At 40.4% G+C, this 24,298-nt stretch overlaps 1 protein-coding gene across 4 annotated transcripts in view; it reads left to right on the top strand.

The window, feature by feature from the left end:
- Nucleotides 1-24,298, top strand: part of LOC148884697 (mediator of RNA polymerase II transcription subunit 13-like) — a 91,810-nt gene that overhangs the window by 62,659 nt on the left and 4,853 nt on the right. The window contains exons 5-28 of one of the 4 annotated variants that reach the window (XM_089019880.1): nucleotides 2,207-2,352; nucleotides 3,763-3,960; nucleotides 5,074-5,238; nucleotides 6,900-7,056; nucleotides 7,121-7,225; nucleotides 7,317-7,964; nucleotides 8,821-9,034; nucleotides 9,159-9,237; nucleotides 11,028-11,149; nucleotides 11,440-11,536; nucleotides 11,632-11,846; nucleotides 12,731-12,909; nucleotides 13,026-13,954; nucleotides 14,213-14,392; nucleotides 16,080-16,309; nucleotides 16,375-16,573; nucleotides 16,876-17,152; nucleotides 18,326-18,578; nucleotides 20,622-20,810; nucleotides 20,894-21,117; nucleotides 21,188-21,330; nucleotides 21,575-21,733; nucleotides 22,833-22,997; nucleotides 23,995-24,158. In XM_089019880.1, coding sequence (XP_088876006.1) covers nucleotides 2,207-2,352; nucleotides 3,763-3,960; nucleotides 5,074-5,238; nucleotides 6,900-7,056; nucleotides 7,121-7,225; nucleotides 7,317-7,964; nucleotides 8,821-9,034; nucleotides 9,159-9,237; nucleotides 11,028-11,149; nucleotides 11,440-11,536; nucleotides 11,632-11,846; nucleotides 12,731-12,909; nucleotides 13,026-13,954; nucleotides 14,213-14,392; nucleotides 16,080-16,309; nucleotides 16,375-16,573; nucleotides 16,876-17,152; nucleotides 18,326-18,578; nucleotides 20,622-20,810; nucleotides 20,894-21,117; nucleotides 21,188-21,330; nucleotides 21,575-21,733; nucleotides 22,833-22,997; nucleotides 23,995-24,158 — 5,437 coding nt within the window. Of the gene's footprint in view, nucleotides 1-2,206; nucleotides 2,353-3,762; nucleotides 3,961-5,073; nucleotides 5,239-6,899; nucleotides 7,057-7,120; nucleotides 7,226-7,316; nucleotides 7,965-8,820; nucleotides 9,035-9,158; nucleotides 9,238-11,027; nucleotides 11,150-11,439; nucleotides 11,537-11,628; nucleotides 11,847-12,730; nucleotides 12,910-13,025; nucleotides 13,955-14,212; nucleotides 14,393-16,079; nucleotides 16,310-16,374; nucleotides 16,574-16,875; nucleotides 17,153-18,325; nucleotides 18,579-20,621; nucleotides 20,811-20,893; nucleotides 21,118-21,187; nucleotides 21,331-21,574; nucleotides 21,734-22,832; nucleotides 22,998-23,994; nucleotides 24,159-24,298 lie in introns of all 4 variants that reach the window. The other 3 variants (XM_089019882.1, XM_089019881.1, XM_089019879.1) reach the window with 3 other exon arrangements.

Raw genomic sequence — 24,298 nt, 5'->3', positions numbered from 1 at the left:
TAGTAATTCATGAAAAACTGGGAAACATTGCTATCTGCTTCTGTTACTTTGCCCCAGAAATTCATATCCAATCTGGTCCTTCCTTTCCCTCTGAGTACACTCAGTGCCATCTGGAGGCCATTTCAGGACAGTATTTAACAACTCATCCTTCAGCTCGGCCCATTAAGAGCAGAACTGGCTTCTTTTTTTTTTCTTATTGAATTTGATGACCCATTACTGCTCCAGTGGGGGGGCGGGGGGGGGGGGTCCAGTGCCTTGAGGGCAAAGGAGATATTGCAAGGGTAGCGGTGTAATCACAAGGAGATCATCCTACCTGCTGACTTTATTGTCATCTTGATGTATATAACCAAGGTTATAAGGAGTTTTATAGATTAAAAAATATACATCACTGAAACCTCGGTGGCGGTTAATGACGCGCAGGTCGCCCGTTGTTATATAGATAGCAGTAAGACTTAAATTATTACCCGTCTGGGATTTTAAAAATAAAAAATAATATGTTGGAATGTTTAAGGCGTTGTGATAAAAAGAAAAACACGCAGTGTGGAATAATCAGTCATTAAGCAAATGAGGATTCATACGTGCAATAAGATGGCCGTGTGAGGATAATGATGGATGCGTGTGGCTACGCTAGACGGCCCACGAGCTATTTTGTTGCAATGTTTGTTTTTTACGAGGTAAAATGATCACGTTGCGGAACAGAACAGTGGCGGTCCACACTGGAATTGTTTTGGGCTTGATTCATTTATCAGGGAGAGAGCAGGTGAAATATGTCTCTGTTCGGTGGCCATTTTTTGTTTTCAGAGTTCAGAAACTACCATATTTTCCGGTGTATGAGGCGCCCCCAAAAGCCTTGATTTTCTCGAAAAGATCACCGTGGCTCTTATACGCAGCTGCGTCTTATATGTGAAGTCATATTGAGCCACAACAGGTCTCGTAACTACTGTTAGCAGCCTCCAACTCCATTTCCCCCTTGTAGAAGTAGTGCGTAACTCCAGCCTCTACTTTAGCGCCTTATAATGTGGTGTGCCTTATTTTTGGAAAACTTTTATATATTTCCATATTATATATGGAAAATTTGTGTCATTCATTGAAGGTGCGCCTTATACACCGGAAAATATGGTATTACAGGTAGCATCCGACTTACCAAACGGTCGTAAGTCAAAATGGTTGTAAGTAAAAATCCATTCAAAATGAAGATTAGAAACTTGGAGGGTAAATAATAATAATAATAATAATAATAATAATAATACAGTACATTTTAAGCGCCATTCAAAGCTCTCAAGGACACTTTACAGTCACAGACAAGCATAGGTACTATCATAAATAAAATATAATCACAAATGCAATGCAATAAAAATAAGAGGGAGAGCTACACAGAAAATGACTCGCTAACTCCTCCCCTCTGGTGCCATCACACGGTCGATTGTTGTGCGAGCGTGAGATGCTGGCTGGCTGGCCAAAATTGTTTGCCGGCCTGCTAGCGCGTTGCGGTACCTGGCGTAGAATTGAAACAGTAAAAATAGGGTCTGGAGGTTGTGGTCGTAAGTCGAGCTGGTCGTAAGTCAGATGTTACCTGTATATTTCCGACTCCTTAAATCAGGGGTGTTAAACACATCTTTTGCAGCAGGTCACATTGTAGTTGTGGTTTCTCAAAGGGCCGTTATGAATTTGTGGAATCAATTAATATGTTTCATTTACTCCACATATTACATACAGAGCGCACAACAAATGAATGAATAACTAGTTTTCAAATTTGTAGTTAAGAATGGCTGTTATCGTGGTTTACATAAGACAATTTTGAATTTATGTTCAGACTTTAGCAGGCACCATGGAACTTGACTTGCTTGTTTTGCTTTCGCGGCCCGAATAAAATGATTTGGCGGACCAGATTTGGCCCTCGGGCCTCGACTTTGACACCTGTGGTTTAGAATGATAATATTATGACATTATATGATAAAAAAAAACACACAATTTGTGTGCGTGTGTGTCTCTCTGCGTGTCTCATTTTCACAAGTGGTATAAAAATTTAATTTAAAAAAACATGACCAAGGCTGTGCCCTTCACACAAACTTTTTGACACCCCTCCAACACTCTATGCTCGTGACAAACGAGGGAATTTTATGACTTCACATCAAAATGTCATCCTTGCACTCTCTTTTTACTGGTCTCATCCCTCAACGATGATCTGTTCTTCTGTCTCCTCCAGTGAGCACCTTTCATGTTCCTTCTCCTTCTTCCTTCACGGGGAGAGCAACGTGTGCACCAGCGTGGAGATCGCCCAGCACCAGCCTGCTTACCACATCACAGAACAGCACATTCACCTCGCCCATACCTCCGTTACACCGATACAAGGTAACAAACGCGATAACCAGGTGGGAGAACATACAGGTAACATGCGACTTACGATCGAGTTCCGTTCCGACCAAACGGTTGTAAGTCAAAACGGTCATAAGTTGAAATCCATTCAAAATGTTGAATAGAGACTCGGAGACTAAATGACTCGCAACACAAAACAGTCAAATAATGGGTAACATCAGCAGCTATCTAGCTAGCTATCTATTAGCTATCTGCCTAGCTAGTTGGCTATCTACTAGCTCAAAATTGTCATACGCGTTGCCTGCCTTATAGCGCGTTGCGGTGTCAGCCGTGGAATTACAATTTTAAAAATAGGGTCTGGAAGTCCTGGTCGTAAGTACGGGTGGTCGTAAGTCAAACTGGTCGTAAGTCGGATGTTACCTGTATATTGTACTCCATAAATTTGGGGTATTACTCTATTAGCTAACTAGCTAGCTTTCTTCCTATCATTTTTACCTGTCTGTAAAAATCCACACAAAACTGTCAAATAGGAGGTGGCATCTGCAGCTATTTAGCTGGCTAGCTATTAGCTATGTGGTTGGCTAGCTAGCGATTAGCCAGCTATTATTGATAGCTGACGTTGCTTATGTTGTGGGTCATTTTTAACCTGTATGTAAAAATCCACACAAAACAGTCAAATAATAGGTAACATCAGCAGCTATCTAGCTAGCTATCTATTAGCTATCTGCCTAGCTAGTTGGCTATCTACTAGCTCAAAATTGTCGGATGCGTTGCCTGCCTTATAGCGCGTTGCGGTGTCAGGCGTCGAATTAAAATTGTAAAAATAGGCTCTGGAAGTCGTGGTCCTAAGTACGGGTGGTCGTACGTCGAGCTGGTCGTAAGTCGGATGTTACCTGTATATTGTACTCCATAAATTTGGGGTAGTACTCTATTAGCTAACTAGCTAGCTTTCTTCCTATCATTTTTAGCTGTATGTAAAAATCTGTCAAATAGTAGGTGGCTCGCTTTTCGCTATGTGGTTGGCTAGCTAGCGATTAGCTATGTATTATTGTTAGCTGACGTTGCTTATGTTGTGGGTCATTTTTACCTGTATGTAAAAATCCACACAAATAATAGGTAACATCAGCAGCTATCTAGCTAGCTTTCTATTAGCTATTTGCCCAGCTAGTTGGCTATCTATTAGCTATCTATTACCTATTCAAATAAATAGAAAGCTAGCTGGCTAGATAATAGATAAATAATAGCTTGCCAGCTGGTTAACCAGATAGCTACGAGATAGCTAGCTAGCTGGCTTTCTATCTATTTGAGTTACTTCCAGGTTGAGGGAAATGAAATTCTCGGCTAAACTTGATAATGTCTCTTATTTAATCATGTGGTATTCGGTTTATCAGATTTGAAGTCAAATAATGTCATCTACATGAACATGTCACCTGCCATGTTTTGCAGTGATCCTAAGCCCATACGGTCTGAGCGGTACTCTGACGGGTCAGGCGTATAAAATGAGCGACCCGGCGGCGCGCAAGCTGATGGAGGAATGGAGCTACTTCTACCCTATGGTACTGCGACGGAAGGCGGGAAGCGGCGAGGAAAACCACGAACTAGCCGATGATCGCAACGCTCACGCGGCTGTGGAGGTGGTCGTAGGTATGCCGCAAATTACCTCTCGGATTGCTTCAAAATTCACCGCCGTGCGTGTATACTAGAAGTCGTTTTTTTGGACCAAGGTGTCTTTGTTCTGCTTAAGCAAACACCCCGGTGTGCAGAATCCCATAAATTAGCCGCCACTTCTCTTCCTTAGCTCTCACTCCTGATAATAATGATAATACTGATAATACTAATAATACTGATACTACTGATACTACTGATACTACTGATACTACTGATAATAATGATGATAATGATAATAATGTTAATAATAATTTCTTGATACTTGCACTATGTACAGTTTTTTTATGAAACAATTTGGCACATTTACAGTATCCAGTTGACATGTTTATTTTTATTTTGCTATGCTTCAAATATCTTGTTTTCTAACCTTTCACCCCCCCTACCTCATCCCCTTTTAAATTGCTGCTGTGAACTGCAAATTCGTCCCCATTGTGGGACGAATAAAGGTTTTCTGATTCTGATAATAATAATAATAATAATAATAATAATAATAATAATAATCAAATTTATACATTTCATTTACAAGCATCTTTCAAAGCACGCAAGGACACTTTACAATTAAAAGAACAATAAACATCAGAACAATAAAAAAAAATAAATAAAAGCAATTTAATAATAATGAAAAATATACTATTTAACTTTGGTTGAACTTTTAAAAAGATGATGTTTTATTCAATTTTAGCAATTTTTTTTCAATTTTAATTACTGTATTATTATTTTACTAAAACTGGGAATGACAAGGCCCATACAATAACAATAATACAATACAATAAAACGATAATAATGATAATAATACATTTCATTTACAAGCACCTTTCAAAGCACGCAAGGACACTTTACAATGAAAAGAACAATAAACATCAGAACAATAAAAATAACAATAAAAGCAATATAATAATAATGAAAAATATACTATTCAACTTTGGTTGAACTTTTAAAAAAATTAACATGTTTTATTCACTTTTAGCATTTTTTTTTCAATGTTAATTATTATTATTTTACTAAAACTGCGAATGACAAGGCCCATACATCTCAAGGCAAACAAAAAGTGAAGCCGCAGCCTCATTATATCCTTCCCGCACTCTTTAGGTGGCGTAAGGATGACCTACCCAGCCGCTTTTGTGCTGATTGCTCAGAGCCAGCTGCCGCTGGAGCCACCTCCACCTGCACCAGCAGCTCAGGGCCTCACCAGAGAGCAGAATCACTGCAGCGTGCCGCTCACGCCGCCAACGTCGCCGGAGCAGCCCTGTTCGGGTAATGACACCCCGCAAATGCCGTTTTCTTCGTGTTACGCCACCTGCTGTGTTTTGTTGACGTCTTGATCAAAACTGGCAGGTCACCTGTCATCCACATTTTTGGTTTCTTCGGCAAAAAATTACATAAACATCGCGAGTAAAGGTACACAACTAAGAGAGCATTAACGTCAATGGCAAAAATCGGAAGACACGCGGCCTTATTTTTAGAGAATCATTCCATGATATTAGCTGTCTACAAACCACATGCTTCGATCAGTCAAACATTCTCTGAAATCTGAAAGACAAAAACAAACAAAAAACACATGAAAGGAAGGTATCTTTGTTCAATTTATATGAGCAAAAAGGAGCATGCTGTTTTGTTAGCATAAAAATAAAGGCAATGCTAGCTAGCTCGTAACCAACATGCAACATCTGATTGTATTTCTGTTTTTTCTGTTTTGCTATCATAAAAATAAAGTCAATACTAGCTAGCTTGTAACCAACATGCGACATTAGGTTTTTTTTCTCTTTTTTTCTGTTTTGCTATCATAAAAATAAAGGCAATGCTAGCTAGCTTGTAACCAACATGCGACATTAGATTTTTTTTATCTTTTTTTCTGTTTTGCTATCATAAAAAATAAAGGCAATGCTAGCTAGCTTGTAACCAACATGCGACATTAGATTTTTTTTTTCTGTTTTGCTATCATAAAAAATAAAGGCAATGCTAGCTAGCCTGTAACCTACGTGTAACATCGGATTTTTTTCTTATTTTATTTTTGTCTGTTTTGCTAGAATAAAAATAAAGGCAATGCTAGCTAGCTTGTAACCAACATGCGAAATTAGATTTTTTTTTTCTGTTTTGCTATCATAAAAAATAAAGGCAATGCTAGCTAGCCTGTAACCTACATGTAACATCGGATTTTTTTCTTATTTTCTTTTTGTCTGTTTTGCTAGAATAAAAATAAAGGCAATGCTAGCTATCTTGTAAACAACATGCAACATCTTATTGTTTTTAATTTTTTTTCTGTTTTGCTAGAATAAAAATAAAGGCAATGCTAGCTAGCTTGTAACCTACATGCGACATCAGATTTTTCTCTTTTTTTTGTTTTGCTAGTATAAAAATAAAGGTAATGCTAGCTAGCTCGTAACCAACATGCAACATCTGATTCTTTTCTCAGTTTTTTCTGTTTTGCTAGCGTAAAAATAAAGGCAATGCTAGCTTGTAACCAACATGCAACATCTTATTGTTTTTAATTTTTTTCTGTTTTGCTAGAATAAAAATAAAGGCAATGCTAGCTAGCTTGTAACCTACATGCGACATCAGATTTTTCTCTTTTTTTTTGTTTTGCTAGTATAAAAATAAAGGTAATGCTAGCTAGCTCGTAACCAACATGCAACATCTGATTCTTTTCTCAGTTTTTTCTGTTTTGCTAGCGTAAAAATAAAGGCAATGCTAGCTTGTAACCAACATGCGACATTACATTTTTTTTCTTTTTCAATATGAGCATTAATAAAAGTTGAAATGGTGGGCAGAACCGACAGTTGAAAACAAATATGTTATACTTTTGTATATTTCAGAGTCTGTAGTTGAATCAGTAACTTCTAATTTTATGTATAGTACTTTTGGAATTTAGTACGACAACATATGCTAAATGGAAAATACACTATTTCTCTCTCTAGCGGACAGTGGATTCGTGACCTCGGCCTCCAGTGTCCCAACGCCAGACAGCGGTCTCGGGGTCACCACCTTGAGCCCAAAGCATTCTGGGAAAAAGCTGACCTGCCAGGTGGTCCATCAGGCCTGGAGGGAGTGCTACCTCAGCCAGTCTCAGCACATGTAAGTGACGTCATCCCATTGCGGAGGACGGACCCGGATGGGTAAATTTGTTTGTTCTTGGCAGACTCAAGCTGCCGGCTGACGTGACGCCAAAGAAGGAAGTGCCAAATGGAGTCACCACGTGGGATTTCAATGACGTCGGGGCGCGAGCGCCGTGCAGCTGCTCGAGGTACCGGCGAGCCGCTTTCCAGCTGTTCATTGATGGCATTGCGGTAACTTTGTTTTCCTAAAAAAAACATCATACGATTGTCTTATTTCAGGTTGAAGCAGTCAAAGTTGACAACCGCCACAAACATCTCCAACCCACAGAATGGTGCCAATCCGTCCTCGGGCTCATCATTATACACGTCTTCCATACCCAAGCACAAGACCAGCGACAAGACGGAAAAGGCCGACAAACAATCCAAGAGACCGGCCATGATCCCCTTTCACCACCGTTTATGCGTCACCCAGGAGACCCCTCTGGAGCAGGACTCACCTGGGGGGCCCCAGCTTAGCGGTCTGGTAACACTCGAGCCACCGATGGAACCTCTGACCACTCTGGCAAGCTGCAAGTATCCCAAACAACTCCCCAACGGAAGGAAAGCTCCAGAGTCACTTCTCTTGTCGCCAATGTCTCCACTCCCTCCCACGCTTAGTCCTCAACCCCGGGTGCAGGACCCAGAGGTACCGGAAGGACCGTTGGACGTACACGTATGTCAGGAGGCTACGGTGGGCATGGGCGTGATGACCAGTGAGACGGCGGTGTACACGGCCTTGCTGAAGCAGAGGGAGAACGGGGCGGGCTGGTGGAGAGGTTTCCGGACTCCCAGGTCTGATAAGATGGATTTCAGACCTCCAGAGGTCTCGGCTGATAAATCTGAAGAGGGGAAAACGGAAGCAGTCCCTGAGGGAGCTACGCTAAAGAGGTAAGAGTCATATCGTGCTCTGGGTATGAAATGAATCCCTTGGCTTACGAACCTTTCGGTTTACGAATGTTAAATTTATGAAATTTTTACCTTGGCATACGAACTAGTTTTCGGGATACACACGGAGCTGCCAGCAGTGAGGGGAGGTGGTTTAAACATTAAAGAGACAGGCAGATGACAGAGAGAGATTGAGAAAATGGATTTCAACTTTGATAGTTCAAAGGCACAGTGTAGACTGCAAGGTTAAAATTTCCATCAATCAGGCTCCACAAATAACCCGCACGAGCCATCTGTACACTTGATGCAAAAAGCTATCAACCCGGCGAAACAGAACACAATTGAAGAGCCACTCCATTCCATGAAGCCATCAACGACCATCACAAAGGTCAATAAAATGACTTTGTTATACAGTACAGTTTATTTCTTTAATTATAATACCATAGTGCATTTATTATACATACAATAAGGTATATTGTCGTGTAGTTTTAAGGCCTATTGAGTACAAAATGATGTTTTATGGGGACCTGGGAACGGATTATTCTCATTTGAATGGTTTCCTATGGGAAATTAATTTTTGGGATACACACTTTTCGCCTTACACACTCCGTCTAGGAACCAATTAAGTTCGTAAGCCAATGTATCACTGTACTCCCCTGCACAGATTTATGCCACTTGTCATGCTAGCCTCAGAGACCTCTGTGATCATGAAGCTGTTCTGTGAAGAATCAGTGATCTTTATGGCACCCATCCGAGATCTCATTTCTAATAAGAAGCTCGAGTCATGTTAAAACATTTTAAGGTCAAATAAAATAATGAGATCCTATCTTTTGTAATAGCTTGCAAATGTCTTTCACAGACTTTACACACAGGCGCACAAGAGATTTAAAATCTCCGATGAGAGATTGCGGGAACACGTCCAGGCACTGGGCCTGCTCCAGCAACCGGTTGCGGAGGTGTTGCGTGAACCAGGGGAAGACCCCTACGACTTCAAGGAAGGCGACATCGAGTACACGTTCTCCACTTCCAAGAGATTAAAGAGCCAAGGGCGGGAAGCAGGCAAGAGAGCCAAGGTAGGGAAACGTTATATTTAAAGCGGCTTCACTGCCATTAGCCTCCAAAGCCTTTCAAAGTCATCCTTTAAGATCCATTAAAAAACGTGACTCGCTTGACTCATTCTTCCGAATCACTCGCCAGAGTGAAGAAATCACCAGCAATGGCCACCTGCCAGATGGGAAAGACGCAATGTCCATTTTCAACTCTGCTCCCAAATCAGGTGGGATTTACATACACCATAAACAAACGAGCTATCTAGCTAGCTATCTATCTATATTATTTGCTAGCTATATTGGCTCGCTATCTAATCATCTGGTTATCTAGCCACGTGACTATCTAGCTATGTAACTAGCTAGCTAGCTATATTGTTTGCTAGCTATCTAGTTAGCTATATTTTTTGCTACCTATGTAGTTATCTATCTAGCTATCTATCAAGCTAGCTATCTATATTATTTGCTATCTAGCTATCTGGCTCTCTAGCTGTCTAGCTATGTGGCTATATAGATATCTAATTATTTAGCAAGCTAGCTATATTATTTGCTATCTAGCTATCTGGCTCTCTAGCTGTCTAGCTATGTGGCTATATAGATATCTAATTATTTAGCAAGCTAGCTATATTATTTGCTATCTATCTAGCTAGCTATCTGTATTATTTGCTAGCTATATTGGCTCGCTATCTAATCATCTGGTTATCTAGCCACGTGACTATCTAGCTATGTAACTAGCTAGCTAGCTATATTGTTTGCTAGCTATCTAGTTAGCTATATTTTTTGCTACCTATGTAGTTATCTATCTAGCTATCTATCAAGCTAGCTATCTACATTATTTGCTGTCTAGCTATCTGGCTCTCTAGCTGTCTAGCTATGTGGCTATATAGATATCTAGTTATTTAGAAAGCTAGCTATGATATTTGCTATCTATATTATTTGCTAGCTATATTGGCTAGCTATCTAGTCATCTGGCTATCTAGCCACGTGACTATCCATCTATTTAACTAGCTAGCTAGCTATATTGTTTGCTTGCTATCTAGTTAGCTATATTTTTTGCTACCTATGTAGTTATCTATCTAGCTATCTATCAAGCTAGCTATCTATATTATTTGCTATCTAGCTATCTGGCTCTCTAGCTGTCTAGCTATGTGGCTATATAGATATCTAATTATTTAGCAAGCTAGCTATATTATTTGCTAACTATCTAGCTAGCTATCTATATTATTTGCTAGCTATATTGGCTAGCTATCTAGTCATTTGGCTATCTAGCCATGTGACTAGCTAGATAGCTATATTGTTTGCTAGCTATCTAGTTAGCTATATTTTTGCCAGCTATGTAGCTATCTATCAAGCTAGCTATCTATATTATTTGCTATCTAACTAGCTTGCTCTCTAGCTGTCTAGCTATGTGGCTATATAGATATCTAGTTATTTAGCAAGCTAGCTAGCTATATTATTTGCTATCTATCTAGCTAGCTATCTATATTATTTGCTAGCTATATAGCCATCTGGCTATCTAGCCGTGTGACTATTTAGCTATCTGACTAGCTAGCTAGCTATATTGTTTGCTAGCTATCTAGCTAGTTATATTATTTGCTACATATGTAGCTGTCTAGCTATCTATCTAGCTATCTACCAAGTTAGCTATCTATATTGTTTGCTTTCTAGATATCTGGCTCTCTCGCTATCTAGCTATGTGGCTATTTAGTTATTTAGCTAGCTATATTATTTGCTATCTATCTAGCTATTGTTCTAGCTATCTAGTTTAGTGTTGTGTCTATTTATGTGTTTGTGTTTATGTGCGTGTTGATGTTTGTTGATGTGTTTCTGTGTTTATTAATTAGTTAACTGATTAGTTAATCAAAATTAATTGATTAACTTGTCGATGTGTTAATTTATTTTTATAAGTGTATTTGTTTGTTTATTTTTTTGGTGTGTGTGTGTGTGTGTGTGTGTGTGTGTGTGTGTGTGTGTGTGTGTCTTTAATTTTTAAGTCATTTTGCTATATGTCATCCTTCAGATGAGTCCAGTCAAGACGATGCAGCCGCCAAAGCAAATCCTTCTCTGACCCGAGAAAAAGACCTGGTGGTCAATATTTCGGATCTGGATAACATATTTGATGAAGATGAGGAGGAGCTCGGGGTGAGGCCAATTCCTGTTTTTTTTGGAGGGGGGGGGGGGAAATCAGGACGTACCAAGCGTCACAATTAGAATGCAGCGTGTCCTCATAAATGAAGATGGGGTGTCTCAATCAATCAAATTATTTGAATCAATGTGCTTTTTTGTTTCTATAAACAAATAAAACAACAACACAATTTTCGCAAACAAAGCTTCAATGTACTTCCTTTGTGAAGCATATTACTGAGTTTTTCTTAGTGATAAACTACAGTATACTGTCCCAATCCTCTAATCCGATGTGTACTAATTTGTAGACGCTTTACCCCAACCAGCACTCAACCAAAGTCACAGTATCCGCAGACGATCGTCCTTTGAGTAAAGAAGGCAGAGCGGCAGTTCCTTATCCATCAAGTGAGTTCCAGCCCATGCACGGTTTGTACATAACGTGCCAAAGCATAACCCCCCCCCCCCTCAAAAATCCGCTTTTTTTTTATCCACCTCAGCAGTAGCAGACCTTCAGCGTATGTTCCCCACACCGCCTTCCCTGGAGCAACATCCGGCCTTCTCTCCAATCATGTCCTACCGAGACACGCCCAGCCAGGAGCCCCCCGCGCCCGCCGGAGTACCTGACCATCTTTTGCCAGTCATGTCCAACCAGCTGCCCGAATTCAGGATGGAGCTTGAAGAAGGCATGGCAAGCCCCTGGCAAGAAGACTTCAAGGTAAGGACACACAAACTAATAAGTGGCTATTAGAAATTAAATGTATTATTATTATTATTATTATTATTTTTATTATTATTTTTACAGTACATATTAGCTAGATAGCTACCTACCTATCTATTTGCGATCTATTAGCTAGCTATTAGCTGTCGCGCTGGGTCGTGAGCTATCTAGCTGGCTATCATGTAGCTATCTAGTTGGCTAGGTAGCTATCTATTAGCGACTGTATCCTGTGACTGTAGGGTGACCTTGAGAGTTTTGAAAAGGTGCTTATAAATGAAATGTATTATTATTATTACTGTATCTATTAGCTAGCTACATCGCTATCTATTAGCTGGCTTTCTAGCTAGCTATCATTTAGCTATCTAGCTGGCTAGGTAGCTATCTATTAGCGACTGTATCCTGTGACTGTAAAGTGACCTTGAGAGTTTTGAAAGGTGCTTATCAATGAAATGTATTATTATTATGACTGTATCTATTAGTTAGCTAGCTAGCTTTCTATCTATTTGAGTTACTTCCGGGTTGAGTGAACGCTGGCGCGTGTGGCTGCCGCTACTCACCCTCAGAAAAGCTTATCCTGTGAGTGTAAAGTGACATTGAGAGTTTTGAAAGTCACTTATAAATGAAATGTATTATTATTATTATTGCATATATATATGTCTTTGCGGAACATATTCTTTATCCTCTACGTAGACTCAGTTGGATTTTGGAGTTGACTGGTTTATATACCTTATATAAATAGCTGGATTATATTTAACGCAGGCACCGAGCGACAGCTGCCAAATGCTAATGGTATTAACTATCATTAGCATTTGGCGCGCGGATCTTCCAACAACACTTCCAAAACAAAACAAATCTACGTGTTTATCTGCCCTCTGTTTCAGTCACAGGTTGTCTGTTCCATGTTCGCGCCACTTTCCTGCCTCCCAAGTCAGAGTTTAGCACCGCTGAAGATTCCCGAGCAGTGCTACTATCGCCCGTCCTGGGCTCTCCTACCCAAAATGGAGCATATCCCAGCCGCCATGCAATCCCACAACAGCAATTTCGTCCGGGATGGATACACGTGAGTCAAACAAAGTGATAAAGTTAATAGCGCCGTGCTTTAGCGTCCAAACAAGTTGTCCCGGTTGTCTTGATGAATTTCCCCGGCGTTATGAGGACCGTCCGTCTTTTCCACAGAAACATCCCAAGTGTGAGTGCTCTAACGGAGCAGGACTACAACCAGATGAGCGGCACCACGGCTTCAGTGAGCACCACGGCGGGCATCCTGCCTTCCCCGGCCACGCCTCGTTTCTCCGTCCCCACCCCGCGCACCCCTCGCACGCCGCGGGGTATGAACCCCGCCAGCTCCGGCCAAGGTTCGGTGAAGCAGGACGGTACGGAGCCGAGTTCCCCGGCTTCGACGCCTTCCGCCAGCCTGCCCCTGAGCTCCGTGGAGCCCCTGGCTCGACCTCGACCTTGCCTCCCCGAGAGCCACAGCCTCTACGCCATCCTGCTTCTGTCGGATTCCGTCCTGAACGTCTTCAAGGACCGTAACTTTGACAGCTGCTGCATCTGCGCCTGCAACATGAACGTCAAGGGGGCCGACGTCGGGGTGTACATCCCCGATTCCACCTGCGAGGATCAGTACCGCTGCATGTGCGGATTCAGCGCCATTGTGAACCGGCAGCTGGCCCACGGCACGGGGCTCTTCCTGGAAGACGAGTTGGATATTTACGGCCGCTCGTCAGAGGTCGGGCGAGCCGCCGAGAGGAGGCTGGCACTGGGCCGACGGGAGCCCGCGATGGCCGACCCTCGAGCAAAGCGTCCTCGGGACGCGGCGCCCGCCTCGCCGTCCGTCATGGTTCTGCTTCAGGAGCAGTGCTCGCAACCCATTTCCTCCCTGGCCTCGCTTCACCTACCGCACGCTTACTCCAGCTATTCCCGCAAAGGAGCGCTGCTCCAAAGTTGGATGTCGGAAAAGCAGTGGGCGGACGGCAGCGATGCCTGCGCGGAGTGTTACAACGCCCTGGAGCAAGGTTTGCAGTATGTGGACAACTCCACGGGAGGGAAAGTCGATCCGGCTGTTGTGAGAAGTACCGCTCTGCATCCTTGGCCTCACGCCAATGGTAGGACGCTAATTTAGCCGCTAATAAAAAAAAAAACAAAACAGGATATTTTATGGATGAAACCAACATCTGCTCATATGTGTTTTTACCAATTCCTGTCTACCGTTGTGTGATCTCAACCGTGTATTGGATGTGTTTTTACGTGTGTTCATTTGTTTCCTCGGTGGATAGATCCCTCGTTAACACACCTGTATCTGTTCTGTGTGTGCGTGTGCGCTTGTTTGTGTGTCTCTGTTCACCCACAACCCCCTCCTGCAGTGGTGGACATGAGCATGTTGTCATCCCAGGACATGGTACGCCTGCTGCTGTCCTTGCAGCCATTCCTGCAAGATGCCATCCAGAAGAAAAGAACCGGACGGACTTGGGATAACATCCAACACGTTCAGGGTCCGCTCACCTGGCAGCAGTTCCACAAGATGGCGGGGAGAGGCTCGTATGGTAAGGACAACAAATCCGTATTATTATTATTATGATTATTATTATTATTATTATTAGTCTTATAATTTGTATTATTATTATTATTATTTGTATTATTTTTGTTCATATTTTATCATGAGTGTTATTAATGCTTAACTTTTATTATTACTATTATTATTTTCATTGTCATATTATTATTGTCATTATTATTATTATTATTAATACATTTTAATTAGTATTATTATTTGTATTATTATTATTGTTGTTATTATCAGTATTATTGTTATTATTGGCATGGTGATTTTTTAAGTGTTATAATTTGTTATTATTAATTTGTTTTATTAATATTGTTATCATTATTAATGTTTATTATTATCGGCATCATATTTTTTTATTGTTATTAGTATTGTTTTGTAATTATTATTATTATTATTATTAGTCTTATAATTTGTATTATTATTAGTCTTATAATTTGTATTATTATTTTTGTTCATATTATATCATGAGTGTTATTAATGCTTAACTTTTATTATTACTATTATTATTTTCATTGTCATATTATTATTGTCATTATTATTATTATTATTAATACATTTTAATTAGTATTATTATTTGTATTATTATTATTGTTGTTATTATCAGTATTATTGTTATTATTGGCATGGTGATTTTTTAAGTGTTATAATTTGTTATTATTAATTTGTTTTATTAATATTGTTATCATTATTAATGTTTATTATTATTATTATCGGCATCATATTTTTTTATTGTTATTAGTATTGTTTTGTAATTATTATTATTATTATTATTTGTCTTATAATTTGTATTATTATTAGTCTTATAATTTGTATTATTATTTTTGTTCATATTTTATCATGAGTGTTATTAATGCTTAACTTTTATTATTACTATTATCATTTTCATTGTCATATTATTATTGTCATTATTATTATTATTAATAATTCATTTTAATTAGTATTATTATTTGTATTGTTATTATTGCTGTTATTATCAGTATTATTGTTATTATTGGCATGGTGATTTTTTAAGTGTTATAATTTGTTATTATTAATTTGTTTTATTAATATTGTTATCATTATTAATGTTTATTTTTATCGGCATCATATTTTTTTATTGTTATTAGTATTGTTTTGTAATTATTATTATTATTATTAATGGTGTTGTTTGTATTAATTTTTAATTTATTTGTATTGTTCATCATTCATCATTATTACTATTTGTATTATCATATTTGTTATTTATATTATTTATTTATTATTATTATCATCATTATCATATATTATCATTATCATATATTATTATCATCATTATCATATTTATTATTATTATCATTATTATTTGGATTTGGATGTGCCTTTATTCGTCTCGCAGTGGGGAAATGTACATTTCACAGCAGCAAAGTTATGAAAGGAAGAGGAAAGGAAAGAAAGAAGTAGAAAAACAAAATACAAGAGCTGCTGGAAAGGCAGCCACTCTCGCGGCGCCATCTTGAAGTAAAAAAAAAAAAAAAAAAAACTAAATAACAAATAATAGGACAACACAAAGACACTGAGAGTCATTCATTCTTCAGCACTTTCTGTGCCCTCTTTTTTTTTATAATTATGATGATTATTATTTAATTAGTATTATTTTTAGCTTGGTGTCTGATTAGACTCAAGTCAAGTCTCATGGTGGAATCCTGTCTCAGGTTCCGAGGAGTCCCCGGAGCCCCTGCCCATTCCTACGGTCCTTCTTGGCTACGACCGAGAACGGGACTTCCTGGCACTGTCCCCTCTCGCGTTGCCCTTCTGGGAGAAGCTCTTGCTGGAGCCTTACGGGGGTCAACGCGACGTAGCCTACGTGGTACTTTGTCCCAATAGTCCTTCCTTATTAGCCGCCGCCCGAGCCTTCTTCCAGGAGCTCAGCGCCGTTTACGAGGTAAGATATTGCGTCATATTTATTCCTCAAAGGAAGTGCCCTCACGAAAGTGACCTCATTCTCAGACGTGTCGCCTTGGGAAGCACCGTCCTCTGGCCAAGGTATCCCGAGACGGGATAATCCGTGTCGGGGAGGATGTGGAGTCTGAAAAAGTGGAGGAGCTTGATGTGGACCAGTGGTTGACTGGTCCCTGGGCCGGAGAGCACCACACAGACAACCTCAGCAAACTCAAACTTTACGCCTATGCCTGTAAACTGCAGCTAGGTAAGAACCTCCTGTGGAATCTCACGCCGCTTTTCCAGAAACCTTCTTCTGGCGTGAATACCGTCCGTAAAGCAATACAGGTAACATCCGACTTACGACCGCGTTCCGTTCCGACCAAACGGTCGTAAGTCAAAATGGTCCTAAGTCAAAATCCATTCAAAAGGTTCAATAGAGACTCAGAGGCTCTGGTAAAAATTGGGTCTGGAGGTCGTGGTCGTAAGTACGGGCGGTCGTAAGTCGAGCAGGTCGTACGATCGGGTCGGATGTTTCCTGTATTTACAAATTCTCTCCTCACCCTGCAGCGCCCCAGCTGTCAGTCTTGCCTTTGGATAGTACGCTTTTGCTGCCATCCAAAATCCAAGCGCCCACCTCTTCAACGCAACCTACCCCCTCCGGACAACCTCAAGCATGGACGTCGGACCAAGAAGCAGCTGCCGGGGCTGCCGGTTCAGTAAACGCCTCCACTCCAACTGCAACGCCCTCTAGCCAGACGGGGGAGACGACGCCTGGAGGGTCCAGCGAGTCCAAAGCACCCTCGAACACACCAGCACCCAACACACCGGCGGAGAACTCGGACCTGTAAGACCTAAACACCTACCACCGCATTTGTTTGTCCGTTTTGGATGAAGCAGATGGATTGATTGACCGTTGGATGTTTTCCCATTAGCGCCTTAGCAAGCTAATTTCTGACTGATTATGAAATTGATTTCAAATTGGTCATATCATTTTTTTTTTCCTGCGCTTCTCAGTGTTGAAGTCGTGACTTGTTGACAAGCCGACAATTCGCCATTTTGCCGATAAACTAGCTTCTGATCATATTACGTCAGCTCTACAGTGATACCTCAGTTTACGAACCCCTTGGCTTACGAACTTGTGTCATTCGCGAACGAGCCCGTTCTTCTCACAACAAAATGGCAGACGACTTTTTTTGTCCTCTATTCCCCGCCACCAGTCTTCGGTTAAAGCCACGTGATTGGTCAAGAACGCAGCAGTGAGTGAGGTGGTTAAACATTAAAGAGACCGGCAGACGACAGTGAGAGAGGTTCAACTTTGACAATTTAAAGGCAGAGTGTAAACTGAAAGGTTAAAATATCCCATCAATCAGGCTCCACAAACAACCCGCACAAGCCATCTGTACATTTAATGCAAAAAGCTATCAACCCAGCTAAACAGAACACAATTGATGAGGAACAAGGTAAAATTATCGCAGAGGAAGCACCTCCAAGGGATCATTCCTCAAGATGGTGAAAGAAGGCTACGTTCCTTATCAAGTGTTTAATGCTGATGAAACCGGCCACTCCATTCCATCAAGCCATCAACGACCATCACAAAGGTCAATAAAACGACTTTATTATACTGTATGTACAGTTTATTTCTTTAATTATAATACAATAGCACATTTATTATACATAAAATAAGGTATGTTTTGTGTAGTTTTATGGCTTAGAAAATTAGAAAGTAGAAAATTCTGTTTTACGGGAACCTGGGAACGGATGATTCTCATTTTAATGGTTTCCTATGGGAGATTAATTTTTGGGATACACACTTTTCGCCTTACACACATTACACATTAAGTTCGTAAGCCAAGGTATCACTGTAGTTAGAAAATGGGCAAGATGGACGGAATACCATCACTTGTTGTTGTTTTTTTTTTAATCACCACAGCGCCATCTGCTGGATATTACACCCCTTGAGCTAGCTCACAAATGATCGTCAATTTTATTTTATTATTTCTTTCTTTTTTCCACTTAGCAACGCCGAACAGTACAGAATCGGTATCCCGACTGGCCCGGACTCCACGGACAGCCGCACCAACCCACCGGCCGTCGTTGTTTACATCGTGGACGCCTTCCTCAGTCCGACTGGCACGCGGGGTGAAGGAGGCGAGGAAGAGGAAGGCGACGAAGTGGAGGCAGAGAACGTCTGGTTGCTGGGGCTTCTTCGTTGCTATACGGAAATGTTGCACACCTTGCCTGAGACCATTAGACCTGCACTTGTTCTACAGGTAATCATTGGGAAACATTCAAGTAACATTTTGATCCTAAGCAAATTAACCAGCAAAAATATACAGTAAAGTCTCGTTATATCGATATTCAAGGGAGTCCGAAAAATATCGATATAACAGGGACTATCGATATATCCGACCCTGTTTGCATGTAATTTTCTCCGTACGTGCATAGAAATAGTATCGATATAACCGGGACTATCGATATATCCGATATCGATATAACGAGACTTTACTGTATTTTAAACTCTGTTTTGATAAGTTAGCATAAAATTAACTTCCCTTTTTTCTAATCTTACACAGCGCTCCTACTGAGGAGACAAAAACAGCAAAACCACATCGTGTTGCATGTTCTTGTACTAGTGCTACCTGGCGTTAGCAAAACCTTTCTGATAGCAAAACATACTATAGTTTTGCTAGCAAAAATGGCTACATTATCTAGTACAGTAGTTGGCGCAGGCGCAGTCTTTATCGACTTAGCTTACTTTCAGTACATTTAATCGAGAAATTCTTGTTGTCAAAATAAGGTATGCAGTTAGCCGAAACCGAGACTGGTTGTACCTAGCTTATTCACTCTTTTTACCACTTCATTTTCATCAACAAACAATAAAAAAAATATTTTCACCGCTGTTTTGATAACTTAGCATAAAATTAGCTTCCCTCCTTTCTAAACAAAAACAGCGAAACCATGGTGGTGTATGTTCCAGTACTAGTGCTACCTGACGTTAGCTTAACCTTTCTGATAGAAAAACACCTTACAATAGTTTTGCTAGCAAAAATGGCTAAATTATCAAGTAATAGTTTTTATCTAATTAGCTTTCAGTTCCATCTTATAAAATATTTAATAGAGAAATTCTTGTTGTCAAACTAAGGTATGAAGCTAGCCGAAACCGAGAGTGGTTGTACCTAGCTTAGTTTGCCTTCACACTTTTTACCACTTCATTTTCATCAACAAACAGTAAAAAAATATTTTCACCGCTGTTTTGATAACTTAGCATAGAATTAGCTTACCTATTTTGTAAACTTACACAGTGTTCCGACTGAGAACACCAAAACAACAAAATAACCTTGTTGCATGTTCTTGTATAAGCGCTACCTGCCATTAGCAAAACACCTTACTATAGTTTTACTCGCAAAAACGGCTAAATTATCTAGTAGTAAGCGCAGTCTTTATCTCATTAGCTTTCAGTTCAATCTTATACAACTTTTAATAAAGAAATTCCTGTTGTCAAACTAAGGTATGAAGCTAGCCGAAACCGAGAGTGGTTGTACCTAGCTTAGTTTGCCTTCACACTTTTTACCACTTCATTTTCATCAACGAACAATAAAAAAATATTTTCACAGCTGTTTTGATAACTTATCATAAAATTAGCTACCCTCTTTTCTAAACTTTCATTCCAATCTCATTAAAAAATGGCAAGATTTTTTTGTCAGAAAAACCAAAACTATGATATGAAGCTAGCTAAAAACAAGACTGTTTGCACCTAGCTTAGTTTGCCTTCATCCTTTTTACCACTTCATTTTCATCACCTGAGAGTAAAAATGATTTTCAACTCTGTTTTGATAACTTAGCATAACATTAGCTTCCTTCTTTTGTAAACTTACACAGCGCTCCTACTGAGAACACCAAAACAACAAAATCATGGCGTGTTGCATGTTCTTGTATTAGCGCTACATGGCGTTAGCTAAACCTTTCTGATAGCAAAACACCTCACAATAGTTTTGCGAAGAAAAACTACTAAGTTATAAAGTAAGAGGCACAGTCTGTATCTAATTAGCTTTCAGTTCAATCTTATGAAAATATCATAGACATTCTTATCAGAAAAACCAAAACTATGACATGAAGCTAGCTAAAAACAAGAGTGATTGTACCTAGCGTAGTTAGCCTTGACCCTTTTTACCACTTCATTTTCATCACCTATCAAGTACTAAAACTTAATTTAACTAAGCATATAGTAGAATATACTGACAAAATATTTTCAAATGCAAGGAGAAATAGTCAAAAGAGCTCATAGCATACCTTCACCACCGCTCTTCCTTCAGGTGGTGCCATGCCAGTACCTCCTCCAGCCCGCTAGCGGCGAAAGCCACTTATACCTGCAGCACCTGCGCTCGCTGGCCTTCTCCTGTTACTCGCAATGCAGGCGCCTTCGCCCCCAGCACACGCATATCAAGTCCCTGACCGGTTTTGGCCCCGTGTCCACCGTCACCTCCGTCCTCAAGAGCCCGGAGGTAAATGATGAAAATAATCATAGTCATTATAAAAAATTAAAAAATCAATCACGATGACCAAATACACATTTGTCCTCTGGCAGCATCCCAGCCCAGTGCATTTGTATTCACCCCCCTTCATCCTCGGGCCCACTCGACCCAAGCAACCAGAACAAGGAGAAATATGGGCCGAAATCCCACCAAGGTACAACGTACTCTTTGTCGGATACTGCTTATCACATGACCAGCGCTGGATCCTGGTGTCCTGCACGGACCAACACGGAGAGTTACTGGAGACGTGCATCATCAACGTGGATGTGCCGAACAGGTCGGTGTCAAATTTGGTGTGTGTTGTGATCGTTCAAAATATCACGTCTAATCTCCATTTTCTAATTCAGGGCTCGACGCCCAAAGGTGTCCGCTCGGAAGATGGGTCTGCAGAAGCTCTGGGAGTGGTGCGTCGGCATCATCCAGATGACCTCACTGCCTTGGAGGATCGTGATTGGTCGGTTAGGGAGACTAGGCCATGGTGAACTTAAAGGTATTCTTCATTGTATTTTATTGTATTCCTTTTAGTGTCGCTCCGCAAACCCAGCCGCTATTGTAGCTTCTATTCTCCGCATTTTATAATGCGGTGCGCCCGATATTTGTTTTAAAATAAGCCATTCCTTATACTCCAAAGCTCCCTGTAGTGCGGAAAATACGTTACTTGGTCGGTTGGTTATGAAATTGACGTTTTGACTCATTTGGTCACGCTACGTTGTACCTTTTTCTCTCTCCGCCAGACTGGAGCTCGCTTCTCGGAGAGCATTCGCTGCATTCGATAGGACGCCAGCTCAGGGAGGCGTGTCGCATGTGTGGCATCTCGGTGGCGGACACACCCTCCATCCTCAGTGCCTGTCTGGTCGCCATGGAGCCGCAGGGCTCCCTCGTGGTCATGCCCGGTAGGTACAAGTAACCGCGGGATAGAAGATGATAATAATAATACATTTCAATTTTAAGCGCCTTTCAAAACTCTCAAGGTCACTTTAACTGTCACTTTTAGATGTTTTTCTGCGGGTGAGGAGCGGCAGCCACACGCGCCAGTGTTTACTCAAGCCGGAAGTAACTCAAATAGATAGAAAGCTAGCTAGCTAATACATAGCTAATAGATAGCTAGAAAGACAGCCAGCTAGAGAGCCAGACAGCTAATGGATAGCTAGCTAGATAGCTAACAAGATAGCTAGCTAATACATAGCTAATAGATGATAATAATAATAATAATAATACAGTTCATTTCTCAGTGCTAGCTAATAGACAGCTAGCTAGATAGCCAGACAGCTAATGGATAGCAAACAGATTATAATAATAATAATAATAATAGTACAGTACATTTCATTTCTCAGCGCTAGCTAATAGCTAGCTAGCCAGACAGCTAATGGATAGCTAACAATAATAATAATAATAATAATAATAATACAGTATATTTCATTTCTCAGTGCTAGCTAATAGATAGACAGACAGCCTGGATAGCTAACAGATAATAATAATAATAATAATAATAATAATACAGTACATTTCATTTCTCAGTGCTAGCTAATAGATAGCTAATAGCTAGCTAGCCAGACAGCTGGCTAGATAGCAAGACAGCTAATGGATAGCTAGCTAGTTAGCTAACTATATAGCTAGCGAGATGGCCACCCAGCTAGACAGATAGCTAATAGATAGCAAATAGCTAGCGAGGTAGCATATGAGCAAAATTGATAACAACAGCAGTTTAATGATCATGTAGTTTGGGGAACGAAGGAGGGGTCAAAGTGAGGGTCAAGGGGGTTTACTTTTATTCTATTATATTTTTTAAACCCATTTTTAAAAAAATGTCATTTTAAAGCTAAATAAAATGGAACCGTTTCTCACCATCGATTCTTTTGCAAACTAGACCACTAGAGGGAGCCCTTGTACAACGAGTCAAACACACGAATCTGATACTTTTGTAAAGTGACACAAAAATCACAATTTTATTTTATTTAATTTTATTCAATTTTTTTTTGTTTTTGTACTCAGACGCGGTGACGATGGGCTCGGTGTTCGGCCGCAGCACTGCCCTGAACCTGCAGACGTCGCAACTGAACACGCCTCAGGACGCTTCGTGCACGCACATCCTGGTCTTCCCGACATCCGCCACCACCCAGCTGGCGCCGAGTTCCTACCCCACCGAGGACAATAACGGTACTCATTAGCTTTTACTGGATAGTATCGCGCCAAGGTCGCGTCTTTGGACAACCGTAAAAAGCTGCACCATTACGGATAGTGCAATGAAAAAATATTGAACAAGACATTAAATATGAACAAAAGTGGTGATATAACAAAAAAAAAAAAAAAACAGACACACCCCCAGCTCCACACTAATAATGTCAAATTGTACAGGTTTTAATGTAAGTGCGTTTTACTATCTTTGTGACTGCTTTATTTCCTGTATATGATAGTTGTTCATCTTAAGTGCTTTGTTACAAATTTAGCTGTTGTTAAAGAGCTATCTAAATCAATATGTATTGTATTGTATATAGGAAGGAATGCAAAGAAACATGATGGAGTTGTTATACTCTGTTCCACCAATAGGGGGCAGGATTGTTCCATTTTATGAGCACTTGGGATTGATTAATAATAATTATAATAATAATAATCATAATAATAATAATATATTTGATTTCTAAGGGCCTTTCAAAACTCCCAAGGTCACTTTACAGTCACATGATCAGTTTTTCTGTGGGTGAGCAGCGGCAGCCACACGCGCCAGCATTCACTCATCCCGGAATTAACTCAACTACATAGAAAGCTAGCTAGATAGCCAGCTATTGGATAGCGAATAAATAGCTAATAGCTAGCCAGCCAGACAACTTACCATCAGCTAGACAGCTAATAGTTAGCTAATGGATAGCAAATAAATAGCAAATATAGATAGCCAGAAAGCTAGCCAGCCAGACAGCTTACAGTCAGCTAGACAGCTAATGGATAGCAAATAAATAGCGACTATAGATAGCCAGATAGCTAAGAGCTAGCCAACTAGACAGCTTACAGCCGGCCAGGTTAATGATAATCATAATAATAATTATAATAATAATGGTAATCACAATGATCATGATAAACAATAACTAACAATAATAATAATACATGTGATTTATAAGTAGACTTTACAGTCACAGGTTACGTTTTTCTGCCCCGTTAGACGACATGTTCGACCTGCCCTTTCCGGACGAACTGGAGAACGACATCGGTCACGACATGATGCTGATTACGGGGAACCTCCACCCTTCCCCTAACACCTCCCCCGTGCCGTCGCCGGGCTCTCCATCCGGAATGGGGATGGGATCCCATTTTCAACACACCAGGGTGAGTGAAACATAATTGCTCCCACTTCTGTTCGTATTCAAGGTTGGTAATTGCTTTTCAAGATGGAAATGGTGCGACTGCTGCAACAGAGCACGAGGACAGCCCACCTGACCCTATCAAACACACACGCACGCACACAC

Source organism: Hippocampus bargibanti, linkage group LG18 (assembly GCF_051943395.1).
Source record: "Hippocampus bargibanti isolate YZ-2025 linkage group LG18, ASM5194339v1, whole genome shotgun sequence".
Taxonomy (NCBI): Eukaryota; Metazoa; Chordata; class Actinopteri; order Syngnathiformes; family Syngnathidae; genus Hippocampus; species Hippocampus bargibanti.
The sequence above is the reverse complement of the archived record's forward strand: the minus strand, read 5'-3'. Positions and strand labels throughout refer to the sequence as shown.